Raw genomic sequence first — 18,312 nt, 5'->3', positions numbered from 1 at the left:
TGAAATATAGAGTGATATTGTGCTTTTAGCTGACGTGTGTCGCCTCACTGTTTTGAGCGATGCTCATTCATGTCTATATAGAGCGAGCACAAGCGCGAGCAACAGGACGTTGACTTTCGTTGACTTAACGGCCGCAGGTGTCGTTGTTAAGAAGACATTCCTGATTCTTACATAGAGCCCCTTTAACGCATTAATGCAACTTGCGATTTTTAGGTTGTAGCAGGCTCAGTTTTAAAGCTAGAAACTAATGAAGATATTGATATCATAAGACACTAGAAAACCTAGAAAGGGCCTCCAGTGAGTGAGAGAAGGAGATAGAAATGAAGAGCCCTAAGAGAAAGAAATACTCAAGCAGGAGCAAGAATAAATAAAAACGGATGAATATTAGTTTATGCCAGAGATTCTCACGCCAAGTTCACACCAGAGGGAAGAATTATTCTGTTTTCTTTCTTTAATCAATGATAATCACATGCAGTTTGGGACAAGTCATAGTCAAGTCAGCACACTGACACACTGACAGCTGTTGTTGCCTGTTGGGCTGCAGTTTGACATGTTATAATTTGAGCATATTGTTTTATGCTAAATGCAGTACCTGTGAGGGTTTCTGGACAATATCTGTCATTGTGTTGATGATTGAGTTCCAATAATAACTATATACATATATTTGCATAAAGCAGGATATATGCCCACTCCCATGTTGATAAGAGTATTAAATACTTGACAAATATCCCTTTAAGGTACATTTTGAACAGATAAAAAATGTGTGATTAATTTGCGATTAATCACGATTAACTGTGGACAATCATGCGGTTAATAGCGATTAAATATTTGAATCGATTGAAAGCCCTGATATATAACTATAAACCTTTTTTTTCAACAATGCAAATTCAATACATTTAAATTGGTGAGTTTCACTAATTGTGTGTGGAAGTAAAAGTTGACTTCTGTCACTGTTTATTGTTCTCCAGTTGGTCTGACTGCAGCTTTGCAGGTGGATGTGTCTGTCGCAGCAGTTTGTCTTGACACCTCGCTGTTACATGGATGAAAACACTTTGGTGATCGAGGTCTTTTTTCACCGGTTTCCTGTTTTTTCTTCCCTTTTGTCCAAATTTGTTTTTCCCAAATACAACGCTTCAAACGCATGCTGTGGAGGTTCATCTGTCCCTCACAGGCTTGTTGGCTCCTTGAACTTTGCTTACTGTAGTGGAGATCTGGGCTAAAGCTATCTAAATGCTTCTGCAAAATGACACGGAATGAACCTGTCTGTATTTGAACTGACATTGCATTTTTACTCATATGAGATTAATGTTATGTGCATAGATCCTCTAACTGAGTATGCTCATTTCCTGTCTGTGTATTTGCTGTGCTGTTGTCCTCTGGCAGGTCACTGTCTCAGGACCGCAGCAGTCCGTCCCCCTGGACCGACCTGCTGGGTCAACCTCACAAACACAAGGAGCTCGCCAACTACTGCAGCCTGCTGCAAGAGCATTACCACCAGAGCTACGTCAGAGGTAGATTTAGCCCCGTCCACCAACATACACTCAGAAGAAGTTATATTAGTAACAAATTATTGAAGTCAAATAAAATCTGCACCATTATTTTCTGCTGGTACAGAGATTGCCTAGTCCAGTATTTACACTATGACTCTTCTCCACCACCTGCATAGTGAGGTAGAAATGAATAAAGAAATGTAAAAAAAATGTGTAAAGAAATATATAAAGAAAGGAATACAGAAATAAATAAGTTTGGGGAAATAAATAAGGGGTGAAATGCAAAGGGAAAATTGTGCATAAATAAATAAATATATGGATTTAAAAATAAATATAAAATAAAAATAAATGCCAAAATTAATTAAAAAAATGCAAAAATATATAAATACATTTAAAAAAAATAATAAAAAATAAATACATAAATTAAAACTGAAAATTAAACAGAAGAGTAAATAAATAAATAAGCAAATTAAAACTGAAATATTAATGTGTGTCACATTTTATCAATAAATGAATGGCTACATTTATTTTTAATATTATTTTTGCTTCATTTAATGACATATTTATTAATTTATCAAGTCATTTATTTATTTCCGTTCCGTCCTCCATCCCGGGGAAGCTGTTGTCTTGTGTCTCTGAATGAGGGCATACTGTACATAAAGGTATTTGCACCAGAAAACCATTGTCAACTCACTGACTTTCGTTTGAAAATTTGGTTGGTTAATTGCTAAGTTGCACTGGTACAATGCTACACAAATCAGACTCTTCTATTTTTAAGACAAAGCTGTGTTATTTAAAAATAGAACTGAAAGTCGGTGGGTGCGTGATCATCAGCGATTGGTTTCCTCACTGTGGTCCCCAGGTGTGTACCGCAGCCTCCAGCAGTCCTACAGCATCAGCTCCCAGGACGTCCTGATGGCCATGGACTACTGCGAAGAATCCCTGCAGGAGATCGACGTTACCTCCTTCCTGCAGACCCTCTGTGGACACATCAGGGTCTTCAAGGAGCACAGTGAGACCCCAGGATGGGGAGGGAATCCAAAACCTTCAAGGAGCCCTGCCACCTTTATCATTGGAGAGGTTGAGGAGGACCGAGCAGATGACAGGGCTGCCATGGCCTCCTCGTCCAGGTAAGGCAAAATATATGAATGAATACTAAACATGGTTTATTACATAGAGAGTGTGAATAACAAATCCTTTTTCTTTCAATTTCATTCTTTTTTTTTCTTTTAAATCCATCCCAATGAAGTTTTGTGCGCATGAGCACTCTAACTTATTCAGATCTGCATATGCTCATCAAGATACTGGGGAAGCACACAATGAACTAGTGATTCATTAATTGATCTTCATTCACAGTCACACCAATGAAGGCTCTAGATTGTGTGTGTGTGGGTGTGGCGCTGTTCGTAGTACTGAAACGGAGCGGAGGATATGGATTGACAGACGGAACACGGTGTCTCCGCGCCTGACAATGCTCATTTTAGAGTTTTTCATGAATTAAAAAAATATCTAGCGCTCTGATTCCCACGGGGTCTTAAAACCAGAATAATCTCAGGAAGATTATCAATATCAAGAATCATAACAAATGCTATGTAATCAGACATGGCAGTCTCATACAGAATGTTCATTGGTCGCAGAGTAGCCTGGGCATAGTGCTAATGCAATGGTCAAGCCATGATGTTGAGTGCCAGGCTTCACTTCTGTACGAATAGCTATCTGCAGGTAAGAGCAGCTGTCGGGATAATATACAGACGTAGGCAAAATTGTTGGTACTCTTCCGTTAAAGAAAGAAAACCCCACAATGGTCACTGAAATAACTTGAAACTGACAAAAGTAATAATAAATAAAAATTTACTGAAAATTAACTAATGAAAATCAGCTGTTCCTTTTGAATTGTGGTTCAACAGAATCATTTTAAAAAACAAACTGATGAAACTGGCCTAGACAAAAATGATGGTAGCCCTAGAAAAGATTGAAAATAATTTGACCATAGGGACATATTAAACTAAGGTGTGTCCTGTAATTAGCATCACAGGTATCTTCAAACTTGTAATCAGTCAGTCTGCCTATTTAAAGGGTGAAAAGTAGTCACTGTGCTGTTTGGCATCATGGTGTGTACCACACTGAACATGGACCACAGAAAGCTAAGGAGAGAGTTGTCTCAGGAGATGAGAAAGAAAATTATTGACAAGTATGTTAAAGGTAAAGGCTATAAGACCATCTCCAAGCAGCTTGATGTTCCTGTGACTACAGTTGCACATATTATTCAGAAGTTTAAGGTCCATGGGACTGTAGCCAACCTCCCTGGACGTGGCCGCAAGAGGAAAATTGATGACAAATTGAAGAGACGGATAATACGAATGGTAACCAAAGAGCCCAGAACAACTTCCAAAGAGATTAGAGGTGAACTCCAAGGTCAAGGTACATCAGTGTCAGATCGCACCATCCGTCGCTGTTTGAGCCAAAGTGGACTTAATGGAAGACGACCGAGGAGGACACCACTGTTGAAAGCAAATCATAAAAAAGCGAGACTGGAATATGCCAAAATGCATATTGACAAGCCACAAAGCTTCTGGGAGAATGTCCTTTGGACAGATGAGACAAAACTGGAGCTTTTTGGCAAGTCAAATCAGCTCTATGTTTACAGACGCAAAAATGAAGCATACAAAGAAAAGAACACTGTACCTACAGTGAAACATGGAGGAGGCTCGGTTATGTTCTGGGGCTGCTTCGCTGCATCTGGCACAGGGTGTCTTGAATCTGTTCCGGGTACAATGAAATCTCAAGACTATCAAGGCATTCTGGAGCGAAATGTGCTGCCCAGTGTCAGAAAGCTTGGTCTCCGTCGCAGGTCATGGGTCGTCCAACAGGATAATGACCCAAAACACAGCTAAAAACACCCAAGAATGGCTAAGAACAAAACATTGGACTGTTCTGAAGTGGCCTTCTATGAGCCCTGATCTAAATCCTATTGAACATCTGTGGAAGGAGCTGAAACATGCAATCTGGAGAAGGCACCCTTCAAACCTGAGACAGCTAGAGCAGTTTGCTCAAGAGGAGTGGGCCAACATACCTGTCGACAGGTGCAGAAGTCTCATTGAGAGTTACAGAAATCGCTTGTTTGCAGTGATTGCCTCAAAAGGTTGTGCAACTAAATATTAAGTTAAGAGTACCATCATTTTTGTCCAGGCCAGTTTCATTAGTTTGTTTTTTAAAATGATTCTGTTGAACCAAAATTCAAAAGCAATGTCTCATTTTCATTAGTTAATTTTCAATAAATTTTTATTTATTATTACTTTTCTCAGTTTCAAGTTATTTCAGTGACCTTTGTGGGTTTTTCTTTCTTTAACGGAAGAGTACCAACAATTTTGCCTACGTCTGTATAAGATAATATATAAGATTGTTATCATCACAAAACTGCAACATGTGTTTAGCGAACATTGAACACTTCAGCATTCATATCACCAACCACATAAACACTTGTGGAATGACTATCAGGTATAAAGGAACTTCTAAAAGCAAGTATATTCTCATTCTGTTGACACTCATAAGGTGTATATACATTAAGGATAATGCACTCTTTGTTATTAATCTTTTACTGTACAGCGACGCACCAGTCAGCTTCAGACCTGATGACACTTATCACTGAGTCCAACTTTTTGGGCCATAGGATAGCCACACCTCCTGCTATCTTTCCTCTCACTATTCCCATAGTAAGATCAGTTGTGGATTCACCAGCCTCGTGGAAATTGTCACTAAAAGAGTTCAGTTTTCACAGATCCTGTTTTGGTAAAAAGAAAAGTTTCTTGAAAACTCAAAATGTCACAGTTTTGCAATAAGTTGTCAACAGCTATATGACGGGCCCTGTGTCCTGAGCTGTTGCCAATGTGCAGCCCTCGACAGTTGTAAGACACAACACGCATCAGAGTTTCAGTGGTCAGTGCGGCCGCAGCACCAGTCGGCATATTTGCACCAAGTGTAGAAATCGCTGCGCTAGCGCCAGACTCTGTAACTCCTGCCTTGCGTGGCTCTGGCTCATAGTATCGTCGCACAACACAGCCTACGGACCAGAGCTCCGGGTTATACATTTCCATAACATCATTGCATTCATTGCACACTCTAAATGAGCTGCATCTGTTGCTCGAAGTGGCAATACGTTGACAGCTAATGTCACGGCCAAGCTTTTCTTTAAGATAGTTAGACAGCGTCTCTGCATCAAGGTCTGGTGAGAATTTGGAAGCGAAAACACTTGCCAACTTTGTCCGAACCACTTTTATATTTTCTTGCGCCCCAGTGCCAACAGTAGGCTTCAGCCTCCTCTGCACAGGTCTATCAGCGCGTTGTTTAGCTGGGGAAGACTGGCCCTTGTTATAATTCCTCATATGTCGGCCTGCTTCACAACATAGCTCCATTTTGGAGAGTTTGGCAATGCAGCAGTGACCAATGAGCGTCAGCGTCACTCGATACATCCGGGCCACGCCCTCCGTCACGACTCGGCTCAAAGTGACGCTCCATAACGGCAACTCTGATCGACGGTCGTAGTAACAATACGCAGGTCCTCGCCGATGTCTGCCTGAAGGTTTACTGCGTGCCTTAGCGCGCTGATCTCACTGTGCAGACGCTCCATCTGGCAGAGCAGGTTTGAGACATCCACGTTGTTAAACGTTACAGGTGGCAGCTCATCCAGGTAGTGGGAGACCAATCCGTGAATGTTTTCTCCACATTCGTTCAACACTTTTAGGCAAATTTGAATATTATTAACATCCTTCTGGTTGCCTTTGAAGCCACACACCGTTGTTTAGTATACATATAGCTAACACAGTTATTAATGTTTAATGTTGATAGTATCGACATGGAGGATGCCAGTGAAGCTGAATCTAGAAGGAAGTCCTCTGCTCCTACATCTCCATTGATCCTGGATGAGTCCAAGTCTGCCAAGATCCCAGAGTTCCCTCTGACACTGCTTCAAACACAGCCCAAGTGTGAAGTGTATCCAGATCTGCACAACATAATACAGGTATCGTCTGAGGTCTCAATGATTCAGCTCCTCTTCATATTCTTGAAGTAGACCTGGTTATTCCATTGAATCATAGCCTCTCCTCTGAGTAATTGGTAACTTCATGAGCTAATAAGCTAACGAGGTGAAACTGATGTCAAATTTCAAACGAATCATTCAACAGGATAAATTCATGGGGATCGTGTCTCAGTATTTCAAAACTGTTCCCTCCAACCCACACTACTTCTTCTACTGCCCACCTTCATGCAAGAGAGAGGTGAGTCGACCTAGTTGTGTTTTGCCATTCTAATTGTTATCCTTGTGTTTTGGACGGACTGACTTTGCTTTGCTTTCATATCTCGTTATCGCTGGAGATGAAAATGAATATCGGAGAGATCATGAGAAAACCTGCATGTGTCCGCTCTGGCTCGGAAAGAGAAACCACTCTCACGTCCATCACATGAATGCTGATGTTAATTAGACTGGATGGACCTTTACACTGTGTTTGTCTCCTCAGGAGGACTCAGAGGACGGGGAGATGGGGAGGAGACCCAGTGAGGAGCTGGTGTCAGATGCTGAGCCGGCAACTGAGGATGGTGAGGATTATTCACAAATGTTAAGCTTTAATTACGTATTTTATAGGGCTGCCAATTGATTAGAATATATTATTTTATTACAAACATTTATTTATCTGTTCAAAATGTACCTTAAAGGGAGATTTGTCAAGAATTTAATACTCTTATCAACATGGGAGTGGACAAATATGCTGCTTTATGCAAATGTATGTATATATTTATTATTGGACATCAATTAACAACACAAAACAATGACAGATTTTGTCCAGAAACCCTCACAGGTACTGCATTTAGCATAAAACAATATGCTCCAATCATAACATGGCAAACTGCAGCCCAACAGGCAACAACAGCTGTCAGTGTGTCAGTGTGCTGACTTGACTGACTTGCCCCAAACTGCATGTGATTATCATAAAGTGGGCATGTCTGTAAAGGGGAGACTCGTGGGTACCCATAGAACCCATTTACATTCACTGATCTGGAGGTCAGAGGTCAAGGGACCCCTCAAGTGACCCCAAGTTTGGAGCATTATTTAGCCTCCTTCGTGACAAGCTAGTATGACATGGTTGGTACCGATGGATTTCGATGGGTAGTAATGTTTCCATTGACAAAACTTAACAAAACAGAGAATCCCCCAGCATGCCACAATATAAAAACACTGCAGGTCCAAAAAGCCCTATTTTTCAGTGCAGGGAGGGTAGCCTACTGGTCACAGTACTGTACTGTACTTTGTTATTTTCATTTATCGTGGTTGTTTGCATAAAAACACACAATTCAAATGATTATGATTATTTAAATATTTGCTTTGATTTAAAGAATCTTTGCAAGCTGCTCAGCGCTAGTATTAGGAAGTTAAACAGCTCATAATTCTGTCTCTAATAACTATTTTATATTGATGTGAAAACATCTCCTTCAAACAACTGGATTTATTCAAATTTCTCACCAAAACTACATTTTACGAGATTACATTTGAACGCATCATGATAACGTTGTAATTTACCTTCGCCCGATAGTCATTTTCCCTGAGCCGACTTTGAACGCCTCATAATAATAATAACTGAATGGCACCTCCGTTAACGTTCAGATCTCCGGTATTCATCCAGTCAGGACTGTGCTGCTAACGGCTGCTAACAGCTAACGTTACTAACTCTCCTCCTGCTGATTTCAACACAGGTTTGTTGTTCACAGTGAAGCTTTATCAGGTATAAACAGGGTGCACACCCTCAGGTTTAGTAGCGCCATGCTGCTGAGAGCTTTTTTTTCTCTCCGCCGTGTCTCCGGTCCAAAACAAACTGAAACATGAGACAGCGTGCGTATGCTTCATTGTGCAGCGTAACTGTGGGAAAGCATCAATAAGAGGAATCGATAGTCAGAGATTCCTCCGCGTACCACTAGAGAGAGCACGCGTACCACCAGTGGTACGTGGACCATAGTTTGAGAACCACTGCTCTAGATCTGTGATTGGTGTTGACAATACTTGAAACACTATTGTGTTGTGACTATACTACACTATTCAGATTTCTGTTATCGGAGTTTTATAACCGTTTGTTCACAAGAGGACATAAGTACCGTTACCATGCAGGATAATACAGGATGCACATCTCTTTGTCTGTGAATGACTTTATGGGAAACAAAAGGAATATATGTTTGTTCATGTACAGATGCCATATAAAACCTGAACTATTTCCTTATTTGGTGTAACAACAGTGCATTATGGTCATTTCATTTTTGACCCATGACCCATAGTTGAGATACTCCTCATCTAGTGATATCATAATGACCACTTGGTTGTTTTGTGTGTAGAAAACATGTGCTGCATCATGACGGAGAGCGACACAGATCTGGTGGTGGAGTATGAGGAGCAACCAGGCACCAGTTCCCACGGAGAGGGTGACGACCAGTCCCTGTCAGACTCCAACACCGTCAACCAGGACCAGGACTCCTTCAGCATCCTGGAGGGAGACTCCCTGCTGGAGCCCGAGGGGCCACAGCTGGACATGCCACCGCTGTTTGTTCATGTCACTTGTTCTGTCAATATGAAAAGCTGCCATGGCTCCATGCCCATACAAACACTGCCTACCTGCCTTGGTGAGTACAGCCTTGATTGTCTCTTTCCTAGAACAGGGACACACAAAGTTAACACAAAAGCCTGGTTAAGATTCTCTGGGTTTGTCCCATCGTAAAAATTACTTTCATTTTTTTTCTAATATTCAGAAGTTGAAATTTAGAATCAAAAGTTAGCACCTTCATTCATTCATCAAAACAGCTATTTCCTCAACTTTTGTCCTTCCATCTTCCCTCTGTAAAATATTGAGACTTGAGACAACAGCTTTTGTTGCAGTGCTTCTTACAGTTTCCTGATTGCAGGTGAGATCATTTCCTGCCTGGAGAATGCCGAGGCCTTACAGTCTGTGGATCTGAACGAGCTCTTAGTTACATTAGATATCTTTGTCCTGACGCTACCTCTGGAGATTGAAGTCATGGCTGATTTTCATCATAACAGGTGAGTCAAAGTGTGAGCGACAAGCTACGACTCAGCAGGTTTGCCAGAGAAGAGAATGTTTGATTTCATTTTTTAATCTTGATTCTTAACTCACTGATCACATTGCACTATTAAAGGTACTCTGTGGAGTATTCTTGTAAACAAACAAAAACAATTGTTTATATAACTTCGGCCTAACACACATGTTGAATGTATTTACATTCTCATAAAACATTGGTAATGATGATTCAAATATATATTTATATATAAATATATATATATATATTTAACAGAAATATGTCATGTTTACTAACTCAGCTCACTAACTTAATTTCAAGTTCATTTCAACGTAATTGCATTGCTAGGCAACAGTTTGGGTCCATGTTTACTTCCTGTCAGCTGATGTTATTTACAGACACTGCAACAGGAAATAAACTGGGACACATTTAGAATGTTTACGTTTAAAACTGTGTAATGGTCTAAATATTGTAGATTTGTGACATCACAAATGGACAGAAATCCTGACGGCTTGTTTCAAACGCACAATTTCTGAATACAGGCTGTGTGTATTTCTCTGTATATTGAGCGTTTTGATACTTTAACAGTATTTATATAGCACTTAAACCTGCTTTATAATATAAAAGACATGGAAATCTCACTTTTTTCAATATGGGACTTTTAAACGAGCCGTCAGGACTTCCGTAAGGATGTGATGTCACAACTATACAGTCCCCGGTAGAAGTGCCGCTAACCTCTGTGTAGTCGACACATCCAGTGAGTCACCGGCTGCAGGGACGCTGTGAAGACGTTGACAGCGCAGATGCGGAAGACCGGAAATGCTGACCAATCATTTCTTGGCGTATTACAGCCATCAACTGTCAACCAGTGGAATAGTGTGAAACAGAGCTAAAACGATTAATGGATCACGCTATCCACAGAAAATACATTGGAAACTCTGTTGATAATTGATTGTTTCAGCAATTTTTTATTAAAACCGGCAATAACACATGATAACTTCATAAAAGGTAGAGGACGAACCGTTGTTTTAAAGTTGTCATGAAGCTTTGTGTGCATGTCTTCCGATGTGACGTGACGATACTGCGTCTCGCTGTAAATGTTGTCCTTAGAAGAAGTGTGGTGATGGAAGCATGGTGTAGCACGTCAGATCTCCTCTCTGTGTGCAGGTACACCTCAGAGAGCAGTGTGTCCCTGAATCGTTCACCAGGACAGCCCTCCTCCTATCGCTCTGATGAGGAGCTGATGGCGGTGTTGGACAGTCTGAGGGGAGCTGGTGTTGATGGGTGAGTCTGTTCAACACATATACTGTATATGCTAGCTGGACTTTCTCTGATTGACTCTGAGTGTCAATCACCGGAGGTATCTGTTTTTCTGATACATATCTTGTCTTCCACCAGAGCCTCTAGTGACCCCTTATCCAAACTCCCTGTTCCTCACAAGTTAGCAATTCTGGCTACGATGGACGAGGTGAGTCTTAATCTTCTAAATGTGAGCTGTTACAGCAGCAATACAGCAATGCAGTACAACACATAATAAATACAACATGTAGAAGAGAGTACCTTCACTTATTATTAGCTTTACCCAAATATGCAGTATACCCAGGATGCAACCTCCAGTTCTGAGAAGTGAAGCCAATGTGGAAGTGCCTTAAACCTGCATTCTTTCTAACAGCCAGCAGGGGGCGACTCATCTGGTTGCAAAAGAAGTCTGGTTGTATAGAAGTCTATGAGAAAATTAACCTACTTCTCTCTTGATTTATTACCTCAGTAAACATTGTAAACATGAGTTTATGGTCTCAATCTCTAGTTTCAAGTCTTCTTCAATACAGCATGATGTTCATTTAGTAAATTATGGTCCCATTTAGAGTCAGATAGACGTTAAAGCAGGGGATGCTTTAGGGCGGGGCTACCTTGTGACAAACAGGTCGCTACCACGGCGTTGTCCGGTCTGGGAGTTGTCCGTGGTTTCGTCTTGGAACTTCAACCCTTTCACAGTGTGTTTTCACTTCATGAAAGTTCATTTTAACATTTTAGTTGCCTAAAAATGTCTTATTCAGTATTCGGTTGTACTTAGCTCCACCCTCTCGTGTCACTTCTGGTTACAAAAAAACAAGTTGGCGACGGCCAAAATGCCAAACTTGAACTCTTATACGCAGCGTATGAGTATACCCTGAGCCAGTTCACAAGTATGCTATCAGTTAAAAATACATCATATTGAATTTACATTTTTGATGTATTTATCGAAATCAGTGATGCATATCGCCTTTGGAAATGGACATTAACATTCTCTGAACAGGATTAGTGGTTTAGAAAATTGAGTAACACAACAGAGTAGGGATGTCACAAGAACCGATACTTCGGTACCAAGTCGATGCCAAAATTCTAAAAACGTGACGGTACTCGTTTTCTACAGTACCGACGGTACCGTACGATGCCTGCAGGGTCAGAAATTAACACCCGCCAAGCGCCAAATGCTGCTGCTTCTGTCCTCTGCTCTCTGTTGCGGAGTTTGACACACACACACACACACACACACACACACACACAACAGCGCCATGCAGCAGCGAGATCCAGAGATGCAAAGATCCTTAATGTTCGAGAAGAGGATTCACTCGTGGGGGAAAAAAACTGAACAAACTGAATTTCTATCTTTTGTTGCTTATTGCTAAATCTTTTTTATTGGAGTCTTTATTTCTGGTGAATGTTATTGAGACTTGCATTTGATTATCTTACACTTTACTCCCCAGATCCACTTAGTTTGAACCAATCCAACAACATCCAATCAAATTTCAGGAGAAAACCATGAAGAACTAACGTCATGTTACTGAGCACCAGTTGGATCCAGTTACTCTGCTGTTAAAATCACGTTACATTTGGTGAAGAGCTCAGATGGCTTGTTTAGGACTCGAGACCTGAGTTGGGACTCGAGTCACAGACTTGAGACTTACTTGTGACTTGCAAAACAATGACTTGGTCCCACATCTGGTAGCCTTTCCCCAGTGAAATGTCACCATGTCAGTGAATTTGAACTACTGCAATCTGAGGCTCTATATAGACACATGTACACATTACATGGGATTTATTGTTTTTTTTTTACCGTGGTAAAAAAGTGGAAGTGTAAAATAGTGTAAAATAGTGGAAATTCACTGGTATTGGTATAGCCTACTAGATTTCTGGTACCGTGACATCCCTACAACAGAGTCATATTTTTGACCGTAGCACAAACTTTACATGTCCAGCCTCACCGTTGGTAAGATTCTAAAGTCGCGTTCACACCGAGCGTGAAGCAAATTGGCTGCGGGATCAAGGCGTGTCGTTTCGTAGGAGGCAAAAAAAAAGAAAAGAAATCCTTAACATTCACATTAAGGATTTAAAGGGGCTCTATGTAAGAATCAGAAATGTCTTGTTACCAGCGACACCTGTGGCCGTTAATTCAACTAAAGTCAGCGTCCTGTTGCTCGCACTTGTGCTCGCTCTACATAGACATGAACGAGCATCGCTCAAAACAGTGAGGCGACACACGTCAGCTAAAAGCACAATATCACTCTATATTTCAGCTGCTTGGCAGTAATGTTAGCTGACCAGACCAAGGTCTCTCCATGAATCAATGCTGATCCTAGTGTTGGCTTTTCCTGCCTCAGCCTCCCGACACCGGCCGGAGGGAACGGGGGAGACACCGCAGCCCCAGTCGGAGACGATAACGTTTCTCTCTCCGGAGCCCCGTCACTTCACAAGACACGGGAAACCTCTGTTGGTCTGGAGGAGCTGCAGCAGTTATTTCTGCACAAACGTCCACTGTTCATTCACTAGATATTCTCAGAGCTAAACTAACTCTTCTGCAGTGTGGAGTGTGCGCGCATGCACGTGAGAGGTGGAGCGAGAGAGCGAGTGAGAACGAGCGGTGTGTGTGTGAGTGAAGGCAAGCAGAGGAGCAGAGTACAGCAGAGACTCCGGTCCTGGAGACCAAAGCTACGGTCTCCCCTGCGTCCTCCGACCGCGGCCAACACTGTTTAACAGACGGGCTTCACTAGCTACAAAGAAGAGGTTTTGGTGCTTCCGTGTAGTTTGTGTTGGAGTCTGAGTCTGAACAGCGTAGACACACGCGAGTGTGCATGAGGCACCGACCCGGAATGATTTATATGTTTAAGAAGTTACAAACAGTCCCTTTTAAGATGGTCCATAATAAACACATGGAATCAGAGGAATGCAAGCATTAGACTACATTACTACCTGGTATATTCATCAACCTGTTCTTTTAATTTTGCTTCATGAAGTTTGAGCAAAACAAGTAAAATATTTTTTGACAGTTACCTCTAGTCTTGTAAGGCAAGAGCCTGGAAGACATTCAAATAGGCAATAAAATACATCAAATAAAAAAAACACAATTGGCATCATCAGGGTAACGTGATATGTTGCCGCAAAGTGTGTAAATACTTAGTTGAACATGGACATATTAAATGCCTCTTTGTAAGGAGCATTGCAGCTTTTAGGAACTGCTAGCAAGCTTTAGTCTTATTGATATTAGAAGGGGTGTGTGCTTATTCTTCACTGAAAACTATGAGGTCCATATTGTTGCTCTTACTGCACACGCATCTTGGTTCTGCTCTCTGTGTGTTACAGATCCGCTGGCTGCTGGAGGACGAGATAGTGTCTGCTCTGCGTCACTCTCGGGTCATCAGCTCGGCCACGCTGCAGAAAGTAGCGGAGCACGTTTTGCGCTCCAGCGGTCGACCTCACTGTCACTGTGAAGATGTCCCACTGCAGTTTGTCTTCGGGCCTGAGCAGTCTCTGGAAAAATTCAAAGAGGCAAGGGGACACACACACACACACACACACACACACACACACACACACGACTCCAGGAATGTTGTGATTAAAACTGGAAGTGAAGCACAGTTTTTCTGAAAACCTCAGTATGATCGCTGATCATACTGAGGTTCTCTTAAATATCTTTTAAAGGGGCTCTATGTAAGAATCAGAAATGTCTTGTTAACAGCGACACCTGTGGCCGTAAAGTCAAAGAAAGTCAGCGTGCTGTTGCTCGCGCTCGCTCTACATAGACATGAACGAGCATTGATCAAAACAGTGAGGAGACACACGTCAGCTAAAAGCACAATATCACTCTATATTTCAGCTGCTTGGCAGTAATGTTAGCTGACCAGACGAAGGTCTCTCCATGAATCAATGCTGATCCTAGTGTTGGCTTTTCCTGCCTCAGCCTCCCGACCGCAGCCGGAGGGAACGGGAGACACCGGAGTTTTGGTCGGAGACGATAACGTTACTCTTCTGCAGTGTGTTGTGTGCGCGCATGCACGTGAGAGGTGGAGCGAGAGAGCGAGCGAGAACGAGCGCGGTGTGTGAGTGAAGGCGGGCAGAGGAGCAGAGTACAGCAGAGACTCCGGTCCTGGAGACCAAAGCTACCGTCTCCTCTGTGTCTTCTGACCGCGGTCGGGAGGCTGAAGCAGGAAGAGTTAACACTGTTTAACAAACGGGCTTCACTAGATAGAACTCTGAGGTTTTGGTGCTTCTGTGTAGTTTGTGTTGGGAGTCTGAGTCTGAACAGCGTAGCCACACGAGAGCGCGCATGGGACACCGACCCGCAATGATTTATACGTGTTAGGACTTACAAACAGTACCTTTAAGGAATATGCCACCTCCACATATTCATTGTCAGTACTTATTCACACGTTCGTATGTATTTATGTCCTACTGTAAATTATCAAATACTATTTGAACCAGTTTAAAGTGTTTATTTGATCATATTTTAGTAGGGAGCCAAGCTTTCAATGTTTTTTTTTTATTCTGTTTTCACTTACTAATCAGTTCCAGATTGTTCTACTACTTTTTAGATGTTAAGCTTATTTCAATACTTCCTACACAGATGTTTCACATTAAAAACCTTCCAGTGCCTTAAAGGACATAAGTCCTCCCTTTCTGTAGGGGCGTAACACTATGAACTATAAACTCATGAACCTTTTTTACTCTGTCTATCTGCAGTACCCATTTATCATATATCAGAAAAAACATTCCTGCTGCCATCGCGCAGTTTGTTTGAGCTACAGCGAATATACGAATGTGCGCCCCCATTTGCAACTGAATCGATTTGTCCCACTCCAGTTATTAGCCCCCCTGGTGCGTGCCGTTCACATTGAAATCGATCCTGATCCGACCCCGGTCTGACTCTGAACCACCTCTCGACCTGGGTTAGGAAGCCGAGTCGGTCAACGCAGCATAACCCTTTCATACACACAATCAATGCTGGTACAACCCTGGTTGAAGATGACACATCCCCTGTGTTAGACACTTCAACTCTGCGGGCCATGATGTGTGTTCCTTTAAAGTTCAAGGCATAGAAATGGTTCAGTACATCCTCTTAAAGGCGGTGGTGGTGGGGACAGACTTCTTCTACAGAGAGAAGCACATTGGATTCATATGACTGAAAGCTTGAAGGGTTTGAATGAAGAGCTGCTGTTGGGTTGCTTCTTATAATTCACTTGTCCTTTGTTGTGAGAGGCGGCGTCCTGGCGGTGCGTCCACGGATGAATCCTATTGTGTAATCATGCAGTCTCTTTCCTGATCGATGTCTGTGCCTCACCTGAATATTTAAAACTGGCATTGCGTCTTGAGTTATTACGCCGATGACAGCTTATAGCTGAAACGCGTTTGTTTGTTTGCCCAGAATAAACTAAAAAGACACTTCGTCTGTGAGTGCCGGTGATTTGTTTCTTCAACCCTGGTCGAGCCCTCAGTGTGAAAGCGGTATAAGAAAAAAAGAATTAAACAATGTCAGTAAATCTCCGTCGTTATTACATTATTATATTTGCAGCTATAATTCTGAATATACTACTTACAAACAAGTGAACTATTCCTTCACGGTGCAGTAAATGAATACTCGGTACTTGTCCTTATAAGAGCGTACGTGGTTGTATCAGTGTTTGGACACATCGTCAGGATGCATGATGGGATAATGTCTGATCCCGCAGGAGTTTCGCAGAATGTCTTTCTCTGGCTACGTGTTGAATGGAGAGCAGGGCAGCTTCTACTACGTGTCCCTGAGCAGACTGCACCCTCAGAGGATCCACGCCACCAAGAGGCTGTCTGAGAGCACCGCAGACCCCCCGCAGCACACCGACCCCTGCGGTGCCGGAGAACGGGCGGAGGACGTGATGTTGGAGAGCGAAGCCGAGGCTCAGGCAGACAGTGAGGTCAGATACGGCATTTCACAGTGATGTGCAACAGTAACATACACACTTGATGTTCGCATTTGTCATGGTAGAGTTAGCCAACACTTCCTGGGATCAAATGTTGCACCATATAAACGACATTAGTACAGGGTTGACCTGAGATCATTGCAAAGCATTTTCAAAGCTCACCAACCGGTGCGTCCAGTCCTGAGATGTCCTATGTTTGAGTAACAGTAGTGAAACATGTTCATATGAAAATTACATTTATTTTGACTTGAACTCCGTCCAACTGCAGAGTGAAGACAGGAAGTCCATCAGCAACGCTGCCGACGCTCCCAGTGACACGGCTGCAGAAACCAGCAAGCCGATCAGAGCCGTGAAGCTTGAGGCAGATGACGCGGTTTCTCAGAGCTCAGTTAGCATGGTGGGGGACAGGGGTCAGTCCGGTACCTCCCAGCTCCACGCTGAACGCTGCATAGAGCCCACCTCGCCCCCCAGGACGCCGTCCAGTGTCAGCCTGGCTGAGTCCATGCAGTCGGCCTCTCACAGTGAGTCTAACAGACACGCCTCTATATCGTAGATCGTAGACTGTATCTAGAGATGGACGACGCGTCTCCACTTCCTCCCACCGTACAAAAGTGAAGCCAAAATATTCCGGATACGGGAGCTGCCATCTTCAGATTTTGATGTCATTTGGAGCCAGAGTCTGCGCAGCGGGGATCACATGAGCCGAGCACGGCCACAGCTCGCTAGCATTAGCCACCTAGCTGCTACATTAGCACCACGGCAGCTGATGGCCGTTTAACATGTTCTATTACACAGACTGGTGATGGTTATGGAGAGTTAAAGTTACATCTCCTCAGGGGCAGGGTGGAAACCATCTTTGGGAAAAATGTATTTGACGTGTACTTTGACTTTTTAGTTGGAGGGGGGTTGGATTTATGACCTACACTGCAGCCAGCAACCAGGGGGCGATCCAGATGTTTTGGCTTCACTTTGGGAGAGCTGTCATGTCGTCCATCTTTATATACAGTCTATGTCTTGGTGAAGTTTCATATTGACGTAATTCGATTTTAATCAACCTCTATACTGTAGACCAAAGCATACAACCGCGTGCGTGCGTGCGTGCGTGCGTGCGTGCGTGCGTGCGTGCTTGCTTGCTTGCTTGCGTGCCCTCTGAGGCTCTGACTGTGTGATCTGGCTGTGATTTGTGACACTCCGGTCTTTCCTCAGGCTGTGGCAAAGTGCGGCCGAGTCGAGTCCAGAGCGTGGTCTCCAGCCAGGGCAGTCTGGACTCAGACATGCAGGGTAAGTGCTGCACAGAGATGAATGATGTTTGACCAGCGTGATCAGTGTTGGAGAGGTGTGAAGAATGAGTTGGTCATTTCTCACCAGCTTGTTAGTTATATATAGACCTACAATATGACAGCTACCTATACAACGCAGGTTCCCTTCCACATTCAAAACACTTGAGACCAAAATGAATTTCCCAGCAGAGAACCTGATGGCTGCCATTCAGTCAAACTTAAAGAATGTAAATTTCTCCTTCGCTGTGAAGAAACACCTCC

At 42.8% G+C, this 18,312-nt stretch overlaps 1 protein-coding gene across 1 annotated transcript in view; it reads left to right on the top strand.

Annotated features, from left to right (window-relative positions):
* szt2 (SZT2 subunit of KICSTOR complex) overlaps positions 1–18,312 on the top strand; it is a 151,860-nt gene that overhangs the window by 41,371 nt on the left and 92,177 nt on the right. The window contains exons 29-41 of the mRNA XM_074636837.1: positions 1,384–1,511; positions 2,353–2,620; positions 6,336–6,507; positions 6,671–6,763; positions 7,004–7,082; positions 8,865–9,149; positions 9,429–9,564; positions 10,728–10,844; positions 10,959–11,028; positions 14,181–14,366; positions 16,544–16,765; positions 17,040–17,292; positions 17,978–18,052. Coding sequence (XP_074492938.1) covers positions 1,384–1,511; positions 2,353–2,620; positions 6,336–6,507; positions 6,671–6,763; positions 7,004–7,082; positions 8,865–9,149; positions 9,429–9,564; positions 10,728–10,844; positions 10,959–11,028; positions 14,181–14,366; positions 16,544–16,765; positions 17,040–17,292; positions 17,978–18,052 — 2,084 coding nt within the window. The remainder of the gene's footprint in view (positions 1–1,383; positions 1,512–2,352; positions 2,621–6,335; positions 6,508–6,670; positions 6,764–7,003; positions 7,083–8,864; positions 9,150–9,428; positions 9,565–10,727; positions 10,845–10,958; positions 11,029–14,180; positions 14,367–16,543; positions 16,766–17,039; positions 17,293–17,977; positions 18,053–18,312) is intronic.

Source organism: Sebastes fasciatus, chromosome 5 (assembly GCF_043250625.1).
Source record: "Sebastes fasciatus isolate fSebFas1 chromosome 5, fSebFas1.pri, whole genome shotgun sequence".
Taxonomy (NCBI): Eukaryota; Metazoa; Chordata; class Actinopteri; order Perciformes; family Sebastidae; genus Sebastes; species Sebastes fasciatus.
The sequence above is the reverse complement of the archived record's forward strand: the minus strand, read 5'-3'. Positions and strand labels throughout refer to the sequence as shown.